Source organism: Panthera uncia (genome assembly GCF_023721935.1).
Source record: "Panthera uncia isolate 11264 chromosome E2 unlocalized genomic scaffold, Puncia_PCG_1.0 HiC_scaffold_19, whole genome shotgun sequence".
Lineage (NCBI taxonomy): Eukaryota > Metazoa > Chordata > Mammalia > Carnivora > Felidae > Panthera > Panthera uncia.
The window spans coordinates 8,892,246-8,908,791 of record NW_026057588.1 but is presented as its reverse complement, the minus strand read 5'-3'; the positions used below and the strand labels follow the sequence as shown (position 1 = coordinate 8,908,791).

Here is a 16,546-nt window from a genome sequence, read left to right as displayed (position 1 = left end):
GAATCAGCCCCTTTCATTCATTCTCTGGCCAGGCCCACAGGGGGCTTCTCCAGAAGCTACAAGATGTGAGGCACCCGAAGAACAGTCTTAACGAACACAGAGGTTGCGGTGGGGACCCGGCTGTCTTCTAGTTGGTCCAGCGTTAAGGGGATTTGCAAGACCGTACCCAGAGCTGCTCCTCTCGTGAACTTTTCTCGTTTTGGAAAATATGCTTATGTTTCCACTTCAAAATACATCGTTTTAGGGTGCCTGGGTGGCTCAGTCGGTTGAGCATCCAACTTCAGCTCAGCTCATGGTCTCACGGTCCGTGAGTTCGCGCCCTGCGTCGGGCTCTGTGCTGACAGCTCGGAGCCTGGAGCCTGTTTCGGATTCTGTGTCTCCCTCTCTCTCTGACCCTCCCCCGTTCATGCTCTGTCTCTCTCTGTCTCAAAAATAAATAAAAACATTAAAAAAAAATTTTAAACCCGGACTCGTGTGGTTCGACATCAGTCCTGGCAAGACGCTGCCAGCTCAGCTGGGTTCACCCTCACTTTGCATCCCTGGTGGCTCCCCTGTCCAGTGGGGGGCGAGGAGTTGGGGTGGATGTCACCTTGCCTGACGTGAGACTCGGAGAAAACCTGGCTTTGTGGGGACAGTTAGGTCCTGAACTGGTGAATTCGGCAATAATGCGATCCCTGAAGCATCGTGCATATCCCTGAACACCGTGGGGCACTCCAAAGTCTGACCTCCCCGATTCCTGCTGAAATCACAGGCCCGTGGCCCTGTCGGTGAAACCACACCCCACCTCTGCCCTGTGTGTGTGGATCCACCTGTCTCTGCCCCTCTGCCACTCACTCGGCCCTCCATCCTTCCCTTTACTGAGCACTCACCGTGTGCTGGGACTGTTCCAGGCACCGAGAATACAGCTGAGAACCAGGCAGACAAAGTCCCAGGCCTCCCCGGGGCTCAGGTCCTGTGAGGGGCGGAGGAGAAACAAGACGGGAGTAAGCGTTTTGTGGAAAATAAAGCAGGCGTGAGTGTGCTAGGGAGCTATGGGGGTGCAAGGGGAGAGGCCCCCGCACTCTAACCCACTCCCTCCTGTGGCAACCGTGGGCCTGGGGCGGTCCTTTGTTCATCTCTCTTGGCCATTCAATCATGAACCAGTGAATATCGATTTCCTCTTTATAGCTCTTCCCTTTCTCTCTCTCTGTCTCCCAGCGTTTGATCTCCCCCAGTGTCTGTCCCCCCCAGCTGCCCCAGGACTCTGTCTCCTCTGGGCTCCTTCCCTGTGCTTGGCTAGTTTGGGGACAGGAAGAGGCCGGAGGGACAGAAGGGGACTGAGTGCTGAGGGACCAGATCACACAGAGCTGGGCACAGGGTGGATTATTCTTCCAGTTGTGGCCCCAGTTAAGGCTTTGGTCTTCCGTATCCAGAGCGGAGGCACCGGCACCTGCTAGAGGGGGGCGGGGCTGCGGGAAGGGCGGGGCTTCCGCAGTCTCGGGAGGGGCTCCAGGTCGGCTAGGTGGTAAGGAAAGGTTATACCGGGGATAGTGATCTCTCTCGCGCGCTCTCTCTCTTTTTCAATTTTTTAAAATATTTATTTTTGAGAGAGAGAGAGAGCGCGAGAAAGAGAGAGATTGAGCAAAGGAGGGGCAGAGAGTGAGACAGACACAGACTCTGAAGCCGGCTCCAGGCTCCGAGCTGTCAGTACAGAGCCCGATGTGGGGCTCGAACTCACGGACTGTGAGATCATGACGTGAGCTGAAGCCGGACACTTAACCAACTGAGCCACCCAGGCACCCCAAGAATTGACATGTCTTAACAATATGGAGTCCCTCAACCCACGGTATATTTCACTATTGACTTGGGTCTCCTTTAAAGTTTATTCATTTATTTTGAGAGAGAGAGCAGCATGAACAGGGGAGGGGCAGAGAGAGAGGAAGAGAGAATCCCAAGCAGGCTCTGCGCTGTCAGCACAGAGCCCGAAGCGGGGCTCGAACTCATGAACCGTGAGATGGTGACCTGAGCCCAAGTCAGATGCTCCACTAACTGAGCCACCCAGGCGCCCCTACTCGGGTTTCCTTTACCTTCTCCCAGCACTGCTTTGTTGTTTGTAGCGGGACAATTGTCTGAAGGAGGAGATGACCGGATTTAGGGATAGTCTCGGACGTGGGACGTGAGGAAAAAGGGAGCGGTCAAGGCTAAATGTCAGGCTCTCCTCCTGAGTCACTGGGCGTAGATGACAAAGAAAACCCCTTGCCCCAGGGGATCCATCTGGGCAGAAGAAGGGCCTAGATTTGGACTGAACTGACCCTAGGGCCATGAGCCTGACCTTCTGAGACTCACCTCTCCACGCCCTCCCACCCCAGGGGACTCTGGGCCTGACAGCAGATGGGTGCACGGTCCAGAGAGGCAGAGATGTAGAGAGGCCGACACTCTTCTCTGCAAGCCTGTAAGGACCCTCTCTCCCTCTCCCTGCTCCCGCGGGCCAGGACCTTCCGGTATAGCACTGGATTCTCCCATCAGTAGCCTCCTGACTGGTCCCTGAGGGTCAGACAGCCCCTCCCTCTCTCTTCAAGCTAATGAGACCTGTCCTGATTCCCCAGCCAGGCTGCTGGCCTTAATCTCCCGCGGCAGGGGGTTTGCGGTGGGGGGGGGGCGGGGAGAAAGAAAGAGCCCCTTATGGTGAGACACAATGACCCAGCCACAAGGCAGGATTACCGCCATCTCCCCCACGATCATGTGTGCCTGTCGGGTGTGTGGTGACGAACAGACCCAGGGAGGGAGACAGAGGCAAGGACGATCCGAAGTGCAGAATGAGAGAGGTACCGAGATAGGGCGAAGGCAGAAACGCAGGAGAAACCAGGAGAAAGCCAGCAGGGAGCAGAGGACCCTGGGGGAGAAAAGAGAGAAACGGGAACAGTGGGACTTAGGAGGCTCGGATAAAGGAACACAGTGGGGCTGGGGGGGGTGGGGCTGGGGTTGCAGGGACAGGTGAACAGACAGGGACACAGGGACGCAAGGATGGAGAACGAGGTTGGGGGCGCACAGGCAACATGGCCGGAGTGGCCTAGCCTGAGAGCAGTAGAGGCTGAGGCACACGGACAGAAATGGGGAAACGGAGGCAGAAAGCGTGAACGATGCGGCCATACAGGTTTCAGCTGGTCGGCAGACAGAGTGTGGGGGAGAAGGGCAGAAAGCCCCGCACCCCTTTATGTGTCGAGTGATCTCTCAGCAACACCTGGCCTTTCTCTTTTTCCTCTTTGATGGGACACCAAAGCTGCAAGGACACCAGCTAGACCTAAGGAAGAACTTCCCTGAGGAGTGGCGGGGCGATGGCGGCCGGGGGCGGGGGGGGGGGGTGGTTCCTGGTCACAGGCAGGAGCTGGGGCCTCCCGTCCCCATCAGCCCTAATTGCCAAGATGTCGTGGGGAGGGGAAGGGGATTAGGCAGGCGGGTGCCCCTCCCCCTCCCAGCCAATGTCACCTCCTGGCGCCCAGTCAAGTCCCCCACCCGGGGCCAGGATTACCCTCCGAGATCCAGGCCACCGCAAATGACATCACTCCCAGCCGGAGCTTAAAATCTCCCCATGTGAGGGGACCTGTTTCCTTCAGGCTTTGCCATCTGACAACTCCCGCCCAGGTCCCGGGCCACCGGGAGAGCCCCGTCCCTGTTTCTGAAGGTGCGTGCAGGAGTGGCAGAGGGGAGAGGGGACGGAGGGAAGGGGAGCGGGGGGGCAGGGGGGGGACAGGGGGCAGAAGTTGGGTTTGTTTTCTCCCCACCTGGGTTCTCAGCACCCGGTACAGGCGTGTGTGATGTGCGCTGCAGGGACCTACCGGGAACAGAAGTTCAGTCCCGGTGTTCGGAGGTGCGGGGCGGGCTGTGAGAGCAGCAGGAGGAACGAAGGGTGGACCGTGCGTGGGGGGGGGGGGTGGGGCTCAGAGTGGCCTGTTGGTGATGTATCCGGGGCTGGGGGCTTCTCGCTCCTGGTCCAAGGCAACTTCCTAGCCCATCATCTTGTTGTGTTTTCTTCGAAACGTGCACTGCCTGAAACTCTCTTCGTTGGTGCGTTTATTCACGGACAGCCCACCCGTCTCCCCGCTGCCCCCTTGGCTTCTCCCAGTGCCCGGGCGTGTGGCTGGGGTGCCTGGTTCTCTGTCGAGTGGAGGTTGAATGACAAAAATAAAATGCAAGAGCCACATGCCGACAGCAGGAGGGAGGAAGTGTAGACTCTGGGATGGCCCCATGGGGCCAGGAATGCCGGGATTCTCGGGATTCTCGGATCCCATGCTGGTGGAGTGATTACTAAGGTAGGGGCCTCCCTGCCCTAGAGACTCCTGCTTGTCCAACCTTGGTCATGAGCATGCACAGTTCAGCTCCTGTCGGACAGGGTGGCCGAGCGAAAGGTGGCGGAGATCCAGCAAGGGAGGACCTGGAACGTGGCTGAGCTCGGGGAGTCTTGCCGGGGGCAGATGTGGGGCCACCTGAGTCTGGGCTTGAAGCCTCGCTGTGTGGCGTTGGGTCATTCACGTGACCTCTCTGGTCCTCTGTTTCCCCGTCTGCTATGCGGACACAAGGATGGGGCGCCATGATGATGCAGTCAGATGAGCCATGGGGAGCCCGTGTCACAGGCTTGGAGACCCAGGAGAGGGAGATGGCCTCATCCTGCTTTGGGGGATCTGGGGTAGATTTGGGGGTCAAGAGCAGGGGACTCTACTCCTCCCTGAGCCTCGGTTTCCTCCTCTGTGAAGTGAGGATCATATGAGGACCTACCTTGTGGGAAGTTTCCACAAGCTTATTGTTCCCCGAGATCTCAGTCCAGAGGCCCTCAGTGAAATGTCTGAGCTGTTTTGGGATCCCCGCTGGAAGTCCTCATGGCTGTCAAGAGGGGTGGGCACTTTCCTCTGCACCTCTCAGGCTCAGTTTCCCCACCTGTAGAATTATAGGGATTCTCTCCTTGACTACCCGCAAGGTGGGTGTGAGCCTTACCTGCTCCAGATGGGACCCTGGACCCTGTGGCCGCTGAACATCAGAGGCCCCGGGTGCCAGCCTCGGGTCCCACAGGTTGGTCCCCGGGGCAGGGAGAAGGGTCCCCCTCAGCCCATCTTTGGGATCATGAGGCACCATTGCCTTGAAATTCACCAGGCAGGAGGGTGATAGGAGCGCTGTCCGGTTTCTTGAAAATTCTCAGCCAAAGGTAGTAGATGTTGTGGTTATTGCTGTCTGTGCTCCTGGGGAAGAAGCTCACGCGAAAAGCCTGTACAGAGCGAGGACGTCCTGAGGTCGTGAGGTCCCTCATTTCGTTGCCAAACACAGAGAAAAACGTCAGTGGGTGTCGATATTATTCCTGTTATTATCCTTTGCTGCCATCTTGAACACAAGGCCCTTACTCGTTGGTTATCTGAGCAGCGGGCAAACCCTCAGTCCTGGGGGTCATTGTCACCATCAGCTCCTTGGTCTGGGGCGAGCACCTTCCTCACCCCAGGCTCGGATTTCCCCGTCTGGAGGCTGGATCAGCCCCGTGCGAGAAGGCTGGGCTTTCCTGGAAGGCCAACCTCTGAGCCTGGTTAAGCGGGGGGCACTGAGTCGGTGGGGAGGACAGTGACCTTGGATGCTCTCCTTCAGGCCCTGCACGTGGTCCCTGGCGGGGCGGTTCTTACAAGCCTCCCTGTTTCCAGGCTCTCCGGAACCTCTGGTGTAGCATCACCGCCCCATGGGAGGACAGAGAGAAGGGACAGAGGGAGCCCCGGGCCGGGTGCTGGGAGAACAGCCTTCGGGAACCTCCGCCCCCCCGGGCTGGAACCCCGAGTCCCCGCTGGCGGCCTGCGCATGACCCTGGGCCAGGAACCATGCCCGAGCCTCAAGATGTTCCCGTCTGTGAAATGGGGGCATAACAGTAACGCAGTGCCTGCCTCCCAGGGTTGTGCTGAGGACGTAAGGCTCGTGTGCACTGAGTTCTCCACAGCTGTGTAACGAGTTACACTAACACTCGGTGGCTGAAAACAACACGCATTTACGGTCTCATACAGTCTTTGGGGGACAGGAATCCGGGGGGCCCCCACTGGATGATTCTGGCTCAGGACGCTCGCGCTGATGTAGTCAGGGGTCGACCAGAAGGCTGAGTCATCTGCAGGCTCGTCCGAGGCTTTGGCCCTGACCTTCCCCCCGGGGGGGGGGGGCTCGGTCCCGTGGCTTCCCCCAGAACGGCAGCAGCCTTGGAGGCCACCCTGTCATTTCTGCGGTGCCCTTAGTGGCTGTGGGGACAACCCAAGGGGAACGAATGCCAGGGTGAAGGTTACTGGGCGGGGAGGAGGGGGGGGTCTGATTCTTCCGATGTAAAGTGGTTTCTGCTTTTGTTGAAACCGTCAGCCCCGAGCTTCCCCACCACCTTCCTGTCGGGTCCCACACCACCCGGTTCACTCTCCACCAGGACGGGCTCTGCTCCAGTCATCCTGGCCCCTTGTTTCTCCTCCAACCAGGCAAAAACGATTTCAGCCTCCCGGCTTTGCAACCTCTGTTCCCTCTGCCTGGAGGCCCCTTCCCAAGTTGACTGAGCCTTCGCTTTTCAGCGCCAGGGTCACCCCCTCTTTTAAGTTTTTTTTTTTTTTAATGTTTATTTATTTATTTTGAGAGAGAGTGAGCCAGCGAGGGAGGGGGAGAGAGAGAGAGAATCCCAAGCGCAGTGCAGAGCCCGATGCGGGGCTCGAACCCATGAACCGTGAGATCGTGACCTGAGCTGAAATCCAGGGTCGGCCGCTTAACTGACTGAGCCACCCAGACGCCCCTCCGGGGTCATCTCCTTGCAGAGAGGTCTTCCCTGACCATCTAGATGAGAGGCCTCACCCTCACCCCAGATCCCGCCACCACCCCATTACCTCGTTTCATTTTCCCAGAAGTTCCGTCCCGCGAGAACAGAGATGTGTGCCTTATTTCTTGCTGTATCCTTAGCTCCCACAGCGTGGTGGGGTCTCAAAAATATTTCCTGGATGGGCTGGCTGTAGGGTCCCAATTTATGGAAATAGAACACGGTCCCCCAAGTGGGGGACGAGAAGGACAGAGGGGAAGGAGCTCAAGCAAATGCCTTCTGGTGTGTTTGTTTTTTTAATTATTTTTTTAATGTTTGTTTATTTTTGAGAGAGAGAGAGCGTGAGCGAGGGAGGGGCAGAGAGAGAGGGAGAGAGAGAGAGAGAGAGAGAGAGAGAGAGAGAATCTGAAGCAGGCTCCGTGCTGACAGCACAGAGCCCAGTGCGGGTCTCGAGCTCATGAACCATGAGATCACGACCTGAGCTGAGATCAGGAGCCGGATGCTTAACCGAGGGAGGCACCCAGGAGCCCCAAGGATTTAAAAAAAAAAATTTTTTTAATGTTTGTTTATTATTGAGAGACAGAGAAACAGCATGAGCAGAGGAGGGGCAGAGAGAGAGGGAGACACAGAATCCGCAGGCTCCAGGCTCCGAGCTATCGGCACAGAGCCGGTCGCGGGGCTCGAACTCGCGAATCGCGAGATCATGTCCTGAGCCGAAGCTGGACGCTCAACCAACGGAGCCACCCAGGCGCCCCTGAGAGGTTCTATTCAACACCCCAGGACGGGGCGCCTGGGCGGCTGTCAGCTGCGCGTGGGACTCTTGATCGCCGCTCAGGTCCTGATCCCAGGGTTGTGAGGTCGAGCCCCCCCGAATCAGGCTCTGCGGGGAGGGTGGAACCTGCTTCAGGTGCTCTCTCTCCCCGCCTGCCCCTCCCCCGCTTGCACTCTCTCTGTCTCAAAAAAAGAAAGAAATCCCAGCGTCCAGTCTCTGCAAACATGTCCCCGCAAATGACAGCGAGGGCCCAGAGCTGCGACCTACCAGGTACCGACTGTAACAGGTGCTAGTTTAAGGGGCTGACAGACATCATGCATTTACCCTCACAACCACCTAAAGACTTAAAGGCTCTTTTCATTCCCATTTTCCCATGAGGGGGACTGAGGCACCCCGAAGGCTGTGGCCCCCGGGGCAGGGGTGGGGTGGGAGGTTGGGGAGAGGGAAGATGGCATATCGCTTTGGTAGATGCTTCTGGTTTGTTCCACTGCCCGGACACGGTGCGGAGCCTGCTCCTCCACACCCAGGCCGCCACTGGGGTCACTAAGCCCACCAGACATGGGGCACCTGGGGGGGGCTCAGCCGGTTAAGCGTCCGACTTTGGCTCAGGTCTCGATCTCGCGGTTCGTGAATTCGAGCCCCACGTCGTGCTCTGTGCGGACAGCTCGGAGCCTGGAGCCTGTTTCAGATTCTGTGTCTCCCTCTCTCTCTCTGTCCGCCCCCCGCATGCCCCCCCATACTCTGTCTCTGTGTCTCAAAAAATAAATAAACGTCTAAAAAAAAAATTTTTTTTTTTTTTAAAGTAAGCCTACCAGACAGGTCGCATGTGGTCTTGGAGGGAAGATCATCCCTCCCTGTCGTTTTCATGCCACCCTCCCATCCTGCCATATCTGGGACTGTTCCAGGTTTTGTGGGGAAAGGCCTGCGTCTCTAGAAACCTTTCTGTCCCCGAGCAGGCCGGGACAGCGGGTCACCCTGCGGTCGTCTGTGATTCTGTGCGAGGCTGCACATCTTTTCTGGGCTCATAGCAAGAACAGCTGCGGGAGGGGAGCGGCAGGCAGGGCCTCAGTGAAGCTTTGCCCACTTTAAGCAGAGGGCCGTTGTACAGGTGTGGAAACTGAGGCCCGGAGAGATAAGTCCCCAAGGTCGCACACCTAAAGAGAGCCTGAGGCAGAACTTGGACGTGGGCCTGCCTGTCACCACGTGGTCACCGGGGAATGTTTTTAAATTAAAAAAAAAATTTGTGATGTTTTTTTTATTTTTGAGAGACAGAGCGCGAGCGGGGGAGGGGCAGAGAGAGAGAGAGAGAGGGAGACACAGACTCCGAAGCAGGTTCCGGGCTCCGAGCCGTCAGCCCAGAGCCCGACGCGGGGCTGGAACTCACGGACCACGAGATCGTGACCTGAGTCGAAGTCTGACGCTTCACCGACTGAGCCACTCAGGCGCGCCCCCACCTCCTTTTTAACTGGGTGGGGGGAGTGTCTGAACGCCCCGTCTCCTCTTGCAGGCCCGCAGACCTGGGCCGCAGTGTCCCCGAAGATCATGATGGCGTATATGAACCCGGGGCCCCACTACTCGGTCAATGCCTTGGCCCTGAGTGGTCCCAGTGTGGATCTGATGCACCAAGCAGTGTCGTACCCAAGTGAGTACGGTCCTTCTCCTGGCCAGCCCAGCTCTCGGTGGTCCCTGGGGTCCTTCGTCCTCAGGGAGAAGAAGATGGGGGACTTCCCGGGGCGACCTCAGAGCCACGCATCAGCTGTCTGTGGTCATTTGCAAGCGCCAGACTTCGGGGCATCGGAGCCCGTTGGACGGTCATGGCATTTTCGGATGTGGCGCCCTCTAGCCCAACCTGGCAGTTTTATACACTCCCAAGTGGTGGAATGTTTTCCCTGAACGTGTCTCAGCGCATCGGAAATTTTGTTGTTTTATTTTATTATTATTAAATTTTTTATTAAATTTTATATTAAATTTTATTATTTTTTAATTATTTTATTATTTTTATTATTAAATTTTTTTAACATTGATTTATTTTTGAGAGAGAGAGAGAGAGAGAGAGAGAGAGAGAGACACGCAGTGTGAGCAGGGGAGGGGCAGAGAGAGAGCGAGGGAGACCCGGAATCCGGAGCGGGCTCCAGGCTCCGAGCCGTCAGCTCAGAGCCCGACGCCGGGGCTCGAACCCACAGACCGTGAGACCATGACCTGAGCTGGAGTTGGACGCTTCACGGACTGAGCCACCCGGGCGCCCCAAGTGCATGAGAAATGTTAGAAAGGGGGATACACCTCCTTCCAGGGCTACAGCCAGTTGTTGGGGTGAGGCAGGAGCCCCGAGATAACAGGCAAAGAGGAGCCCCATTTCCCGGGGGGACGGCGTGAGGTCTACAAGGTCAGGGAATGGGCGCGCCCTTCTTTGGGCCAGACGAGCACCCAGAAAGGGCTTCTTGGCAGCCTCAGGGCCTCCCACAGGCGGACGAAGAGAACGGGGGGGCCCAGGTCACCTGACGGCCCCGCTGCCCCGTCTCGGCTGTAGGCGCCCCCAGAAAGCAGCGGCGGGAGCGGACCACCTTCACCCGGAGCCAGCTGGAGGAGCTGGAGGCCCTGTTTGCCAAGACTCAGTACCCGGATGTGTATGCTCGCGAGGAGGTGGCTCTGAAGATCAACCTGCCGGAGTCCAGGGTTCAGGTGGGATGTTCTGGCCGCCCCCCTCCCCCACCCGGAGCCCCAGCCCTTCCTGGGACCCAAGCGTGAAGGGAGAAGGGGGGAGTCGGGGAGTCAAAGTCATAACGAGCCCTCATAACCCTTCTCCCCCATTTTTCTTACCCTTCCCTCCACCCTCCTTGCTGCTGCTTCCCCCAGCACTCCTGCCATGCACACTCTGGCCACAGGCCCTTTGCACCTGCTGTTCCCTCTACCTGGACGTTTTTTTTTTTTTTTTAATGTTTATTTATTTTTGAGAAAGCGCGAGCCAGGGAGGGGTGGAGAGAGAGGGGGACAGAGGCTCCGAAGCAGGCTCCGCGCTGACAGCAGAGAGCCTGATGGGAGGCTCAAACTCACAAACCGCGAGATGATGATCTGAGCTGAAGCTGGACCCAGGCGCCCCCCCCCCCACCAACCTGGGAGGTTTCTTCCCCATCACTTTAAGTCTCTGCTTATCAACCAATCAGGTCACCATGTCCGTCAGTGAGACCTAGACGGACTCTCGCATTTCAGGTTGCAATGTTTAGGGGCGCCTGGGTGGCTCACTTGGTTAAGCGTCCGGCTTCGGTTCAGGTCATGATGTCACAGTGTGTGAGTTCGAGCCCCGCGTCGGGCTCGGTGCTGACAGCTCGGAGCCTGGAGCCCGCTTTGGATCCTGTGTCTCCCTCTCTCGCTCTGCCCCTCCCCCTCACTCACACTCTGTCTCTCTGTCTCCTAAAAATAAATAAACATTAAAAAAAAAAAAGTAAAGTCACAATGTCCCTCGCCCTCCCCATGCTACTGTCCCCTCCTCCCGCTCAGTTGGTTCTTCCATAGTGTCTATCACCTTCTAGAAGGTTCTAGAATGCCATGCAATGTACTTACCTACTGTTTATCTATCATCTGTCACTCTCAACAAGAATGTCAGCTCCACGGACGTATCCCCAGAGTTCACGCATGTTTGTGATGGAATGGACGGATGGATAAGTGTGTATGTGTGTGTTTGTACGATCGTGTGTGTGTGTGTGTGTGTGTATGATTGGATGGACGGACAGACGGGCGGTCGGATGGATGGATAGAGTGTCCCGGCAACCGACTGCCGGACCGGGGGGTTGTGACTCTCCGGGGCTCCCCCCCCCCCCCCCCCCCCCTCCCCCCCCCCCCAGGTTTGGTTCAAGAACCGCAGGGCCAAATGCCGCCAGCAGCGTCAGCAGCAGAAGCAGCAGCCACAGCCCCCTGGGGCACAAACCAAGGCTCGACCGGCCAAGCGGAAGGCAGGCATGTCGCCAAGATCCTCCTCGGACGTCTGTCCAGATCCCCTGGGCATCTCAGACTCCTACAGCCCCCCTCTACCCGGCCCCTCGGTCTCCCCCACCTCGGCCGTGGCCACGGTGTCCATCTGGAGTCCCGCCTCGGAGTCCCCTCTGCCCGAGGCCCAGCGGGCGGGGCTGGTGGCGGCCGGGCCCCCTCTGACCTCCGCGCCCTACGCCATGACCTACACCCCTGCCTCTGCTTTCTGCTCTTCCCCCTCGGCCTACGGGTCTCCGAGCTCCTATTTCAGTGGCCTGGATCCTTATCTTTCCCCCATGGTGCCCCAGCTGGGGGGCCCGGCCCTCAGCCCCCTCTCCGGGCCCTCCGTGGGCCCCTCCCTGGCCCAGTCCCCCACCTCCCTGTCAGGCCAGAGCTACGGTCCCTACAGCCCCGTGGACAGCTTGGAATTCAGGGACCCCACAGGCACCTGGAAATTCACCTACAACCCCACGGACCCCCTGGACTACAAGGATCAGAGTGCCTGGAAGTTTCAGATCTTGTAGAAGCCAGCTCTGTCTCCGCGCCTCGTCTGAACCGGCCCCGGGAGGGTGTCCCTGGGGAAGCAGGGCGGAGGTTGGGGCCTCTCTGGCTTCGTGCGCAGGGCTCACTGGCCACGGCCCACCCCCTCCTCCCGGGAGGGTCTCCTCGCTCTCCGGGGGCAGGGGTGGGGGCGAGGGGCACACTTCAGTAGGTCTTAGTAACCCTCAACCCAGCCCCGGCTCGCGTGGATTCTAGCTGCCTTTTGAAACCACGAGCCCCAGACTCCAGAAATTCTCTTGGTGAGAATTTCGCCCCGAGACGAAATTCAAACGCACTCGGCGGTTGATTTGGCAAGGGGGGCGGGGGAGGGGGGGACGGGTACTGGTGAGGTCAGAATCAAGAGGCCCGCGACCACCCAGGGAGGGAGGCTCAGTTCTGTACCTTCTGTGTGGGACACTTCCTTAGCATATGGCTAGAGATCCTTCTAGAAAATCCAAAGACAGACTTTAAGAAGCCCCACCATGGAAGCTTAGGCCAGTTGTATGGTTAAATTAAAAACATCCATTTGGCAGATTTCACAAACCTTGGGTTTACCTGGTAGGTTTAGGGGGCTGTTTGATCTATCGATCTATTTTTTTTCTTGTTAGTTTCTTAACTAATGATGACTGTGTCATCATTCACACAGTCTTTCGGACATTGAGAATGGGCATATTTGGTGGGAGAATGGAAGGCAAGTCGCCTGTTTCCTGTCTCCTTTTAACCCTTTTGTTTTAGGATTTTTAAATTTTATTTTAGAGAGAGAGAGAGAGCAAGCGAGCAGGGGAGGGGCAGACGGAAGGGGAGAGAGAGAGAGAATCCCAAGCCGGCTCCTTGTTCCCCGCGGGGCTCGATCCCATCACCCTGGGATCGTGACCTGAGCCGAAACCGAGTCGGATGCTCCGCTGACTGGGTCGCCCAGGCGCCCCTGTGTCAGGATTTTCTAAAGGTGACTTTCACCCAAACATCGGAGGAGTTTTGGTATTGCATGGGGTGTCCTAACTACAGCTGTGGGTGTTTCAGGAAGAAAGAGCAGGTGGCGGGCTTCCCGTCTGTTAAACGTGGGGGTGGAGGGGGGATAAACGGATTAGGAGGAAGTCCCACGCTTCAGATACACAGTCCCTCTCTTAGAGTCTGTTTTGGGTGGGCCCGGACGAGAGAGCCTGGCCCGAGGAAGTTTTCCTGGGGCAGCGCTGCATTTCTTCCCGACCCACAGCGTCCGAGAGCAGCACTGGGAGAATTCTGAGAAGGAGTCAGGCGTTTTGACACTCGTGGGAGTTTGGCGCGTTGGCCTTGCTTCCTCAGTCCGAATTTCCCTTTCGTTTTTTTCGGCCGGGGTGATCGGCAGCCACGAGCCTTTCACCGGTGGGTTGCACGAGGCACAGGGTGGGAGGAAGTAGGAAGGGCGGAGAATCTCCCAGGTGCCTCGCCGGCCGGTTTCCGTGGTATGAGTCCTCCCACTACGGCTGATTTCAAGGCGCCAGTCTGGGCTCGCGGACCCAGAGCGGGACGCATGCCATCTGGGCTCACGAGCCGGTAGGAGCTGGCCCCAGGCCCCTGGTGCAGGAAGGGGTGTCAGGAGGCGGGCACGGTGTGCAGAGAGGCTGGGGGGGGTGGAGCTCAGATGAGTTTTCTGGGTCCAAGCCAGGACAGGTGCGCACAGCCTAGACCCCCGAGACCCCTGCACACTGGGGTCACTAGAGGCCACAAAGCTGGATTACTCAGCACACCATGTGAACGTCTCTCAGGGGCCTGGGCCACACTGGCCTCTGGGCCATTAGACCCCCGGGACTGGCTCAGAGTCTAGCCTGGGGCACAAAGGATACACAGAGGGGTAGGGGCTGGGGGCCACAGACACAGGCTAACTGGGGCTGAGAGGTCAGGAGGCCCCCTCATTCTGTATCCCTTTTTCCACTCACTGGAACTCCAGTCCCCTTCCCGAAAAGCCACTCACGGAGCGACAACAATTAAAATGTTGACTCTCGCTTGAAGTCTGGGTGATTTTTTAAAAAATTTCTGTGAAGGGGCAGGCGGCGTGGGGGTGGGGCGGGGCGGTGGAGACAGGGGTTGCCCTGTCCTTTCCCTCTCTCCCCGACCTGTATCTCTGGGGTCATGGATCTGTCCACGTGCTGTCTCAGTCTGGTCGCCGACTTTTCCTCGGTTTCTCCCTAAAGCCAATTAAGCAGGGATGTGGACTCCAGACGGCTAGCTTCTCCCACCTGCTGTGACCTCCCTGGGCACCAACCCCCCCCATCCCCCTCTGCGAGGGAGGGGGGGATGGCCATGCTTCCTGCCTTGGTGGCCCATGTAAAGATTCAAGCCCTCCCTATCAGCCACCTTCAGGTCCTCCCCCCCCGCCCCCCGCCCCAGCCATGTCCCTCTCATCTCTGCTTTTCTCTTTCTTTTCTTTTTTGTCCCCAGCTTTCTGTCTCTCCAACTGTAAAGCACCACTGTCTGCCCCTGTTCTCAATCCCTGAGTCCCAGGTTAGGATGTGTGTGTTGTGGGTCCCTGGGGAGGGGACCCAGGGGTGGTGGGGACAGACAGACTTGCCGTCCAAGCCGGGGTCAGCCACTTCTGGTCACGTGACCCTGGGCATTTCTCCCCGCCTCAGTTTCCCCGCCTGTAACACTGAGAAGACCTACCTCGAGAGAATGAGACGAGATCATTATACCAAGTACCTGGTGAGCGTCCAATAAACATTTATTTTTCTGCTAAAATATCCAGCACATGAAACTGACCATTATTGTCATCTTAAAAGCGTGCAGTTCGGTGGTTTTAAGTACATTCACAGAAGAGGCCGTGTAGACACAAGAGGCCACATATTGTACGGTTCCGTTTATTTGTTTGTTCGTTTATTTATTTATAATGTTTATTTTTAGGAGAGACAGAGCATGAGTGGGAGAGGGGCAGAGAGAGAGGGAGACACAGATTCCGAAGCGGGCTCCAGGCTCTGAGCGGTCAGCGTAGAGCCCGGCAATGCGGGGCTTGAACTCACCAACCTCGAGATCATGACCTGAGCCGAAGTCAGACGCTTAACCCACTGAGCCACCCAGGCGCCCCGGGGGAATATTCTACGTCTTGATAAGAGTAGTGGTTCCATGACTCTATATGATCGTCCAAATGCCTCAAACCGTACTGTTAAAATGAGCCAATTTTATACCATATAAACGATACGTCGATAAATTGGAAGGAAAAAGGAAAAACCCACTGAGCACACACTATGTGCCAGACCCTGGAGAAAGCCAGTCCAAACTCTTTTAATTCTCAGAGATGATCCACCCGAGAGGTGCTGTTCGTATCCGACGGTGCTGTGACCATCCCCCTTTCACAGATGAGAAAATCGAGGCAGTGGGAGGTCAGGCGACCTGCCTAGGATCTCACAAATACGAAGAGGTAGGGCTGGGATTTATATTCATCTTGCTGGACCCTCTGGGACCCCCTGGCTTTTCTCCCCTCCCCTCCGACTGTGGTCCTCCCTCATCCTTCCTTCCTCTGTCCCCTCAGGTGTGTGTCTGTCTCTCTTCTCACCCCCACGTGTCTGTGTCCTCTCCCCCCCACCCCCCACCCCGGCCCTCCTGGTCTCCGGGCCCCTCCCTGGTTGTCTCCTCTGTCCCTGAACCGGACTAATTTAGCAAATGCTCCAATCTTCTTATGATGGTCCAGCCTCAGCAGAATGGCTGGGAATTAGCAGGGATTAGGTTCAGACACATGACCCACCCCCCCTCCCATCCCTGGGGGAGGCGGAGGCGGGGCGGAGCGCTCCTCGAAGACAAATGAGTTCTAACTACGGGACGACTTCCTCCATGGCAAATCTCGCCTAGGACATGTGGTACTAATGAGATCACAACCAAACTCTCCAGTGGGCGCTTACCATGTGCCAGGAACTGTTAGACACATTCCTTGTATTTCTCCCTCCCTGAATCTTCATTCCAGCCTCATGCGGTGGGCGCCATCCCCCAGCTCCCCTATTTTATGGATGAGGATGGGTTAAGGAGCCTTCCCAAGGCAAACAGGATCCAGTCCCAGCCTTCCCGGCGCTTCTCAGGGCAAATATGGAACAGAGGCTGGGAGGGGGGAATGGAATGGCTGGCCACACAGCGTGCAAGCATGACTTCTGCTAGGTGATTTCAGGGATGGTGCTTTCAGCCTCTCAGAGTATGGAGGAGATGGGGGGGGGGGCATCCAGAGGAGGTGAACACGGAGAGTCAAGTGCACTCAGAAAAGGAGGAATAGAAAGGACAGCGGAGGAGGGGATTAGGTAGGAAAAGAGAAGCCAAGACAGATGCTAGGAAGGGACTTTGTGCAACTTGTGCTTCCTTCCTTAAGAAGGAGGTAGAATCCTCCAGTGAAGTCTATGGGGCTGGAGTTTTTGGGTAGGAAGGTTAACTATGCGCTTAGTTTATTCAACAGATATATCATTGTTCCTATTTTAAGATTTCTTCTTGGGTCAGCCTCAGAAAGTTGTATTTCTCAAGGAATCCGTCCATTC

General features: G+C 57.1%; 1 protein-coding gene across 1 annotated transcript; it reads left to right on the top strand.

Moving 5' to 3' along the window:
• The first annotated feature begins 9,098 nt into the window (after window positions 1-9,098).
• LOC125915686 (cone-rod homeobox protein) lies at window positions 9,099-12,135 on the top strand. Its single transcript, XM_049621634.1, has 3 exons — window positions 9,099-9,198; window positions 10,084-10,235; window positions 11,396-12,135. Exons 1-3 carry the CDS (start codon window positions 9,099-9,101, stop codon window positions 12,041-12,043), a joined length of 900 nt encoding a protein of 299 aa, XP_049477591.1. The 3' UTR covers window positions 12,044-12,135.
• The last annotated feature ends 4,411 nt before the right edge of the window (window positions 12,136-16,546 follow it).

Excerpts from the sequence above, each read along its gene's own strand:
- LOC125915686 (XM_049621634.1), top strand. The coding sequence starts at position 9,099 with ATGATGGCGTATATGAACCCGGGGCCCCACTACTCGGTCAATGCCTTG. Across the intron at positions 9,199-10,083 it reads CCAAGCAGTGTCGTACCCAA|GCGCCCCCAGAAAGCAGCGG; the intron begins GTGAGTACGGTC and ends TCTCGGCTGTAG. Across the intron at positions 10,236-11,395 it reads TGCCGGAGTCCAGGGTTCAG|GTTTGGTTCAAGAACCGCAG; the intron begins GTGGGATGTTCT and ends CCCCCCCCCCAG.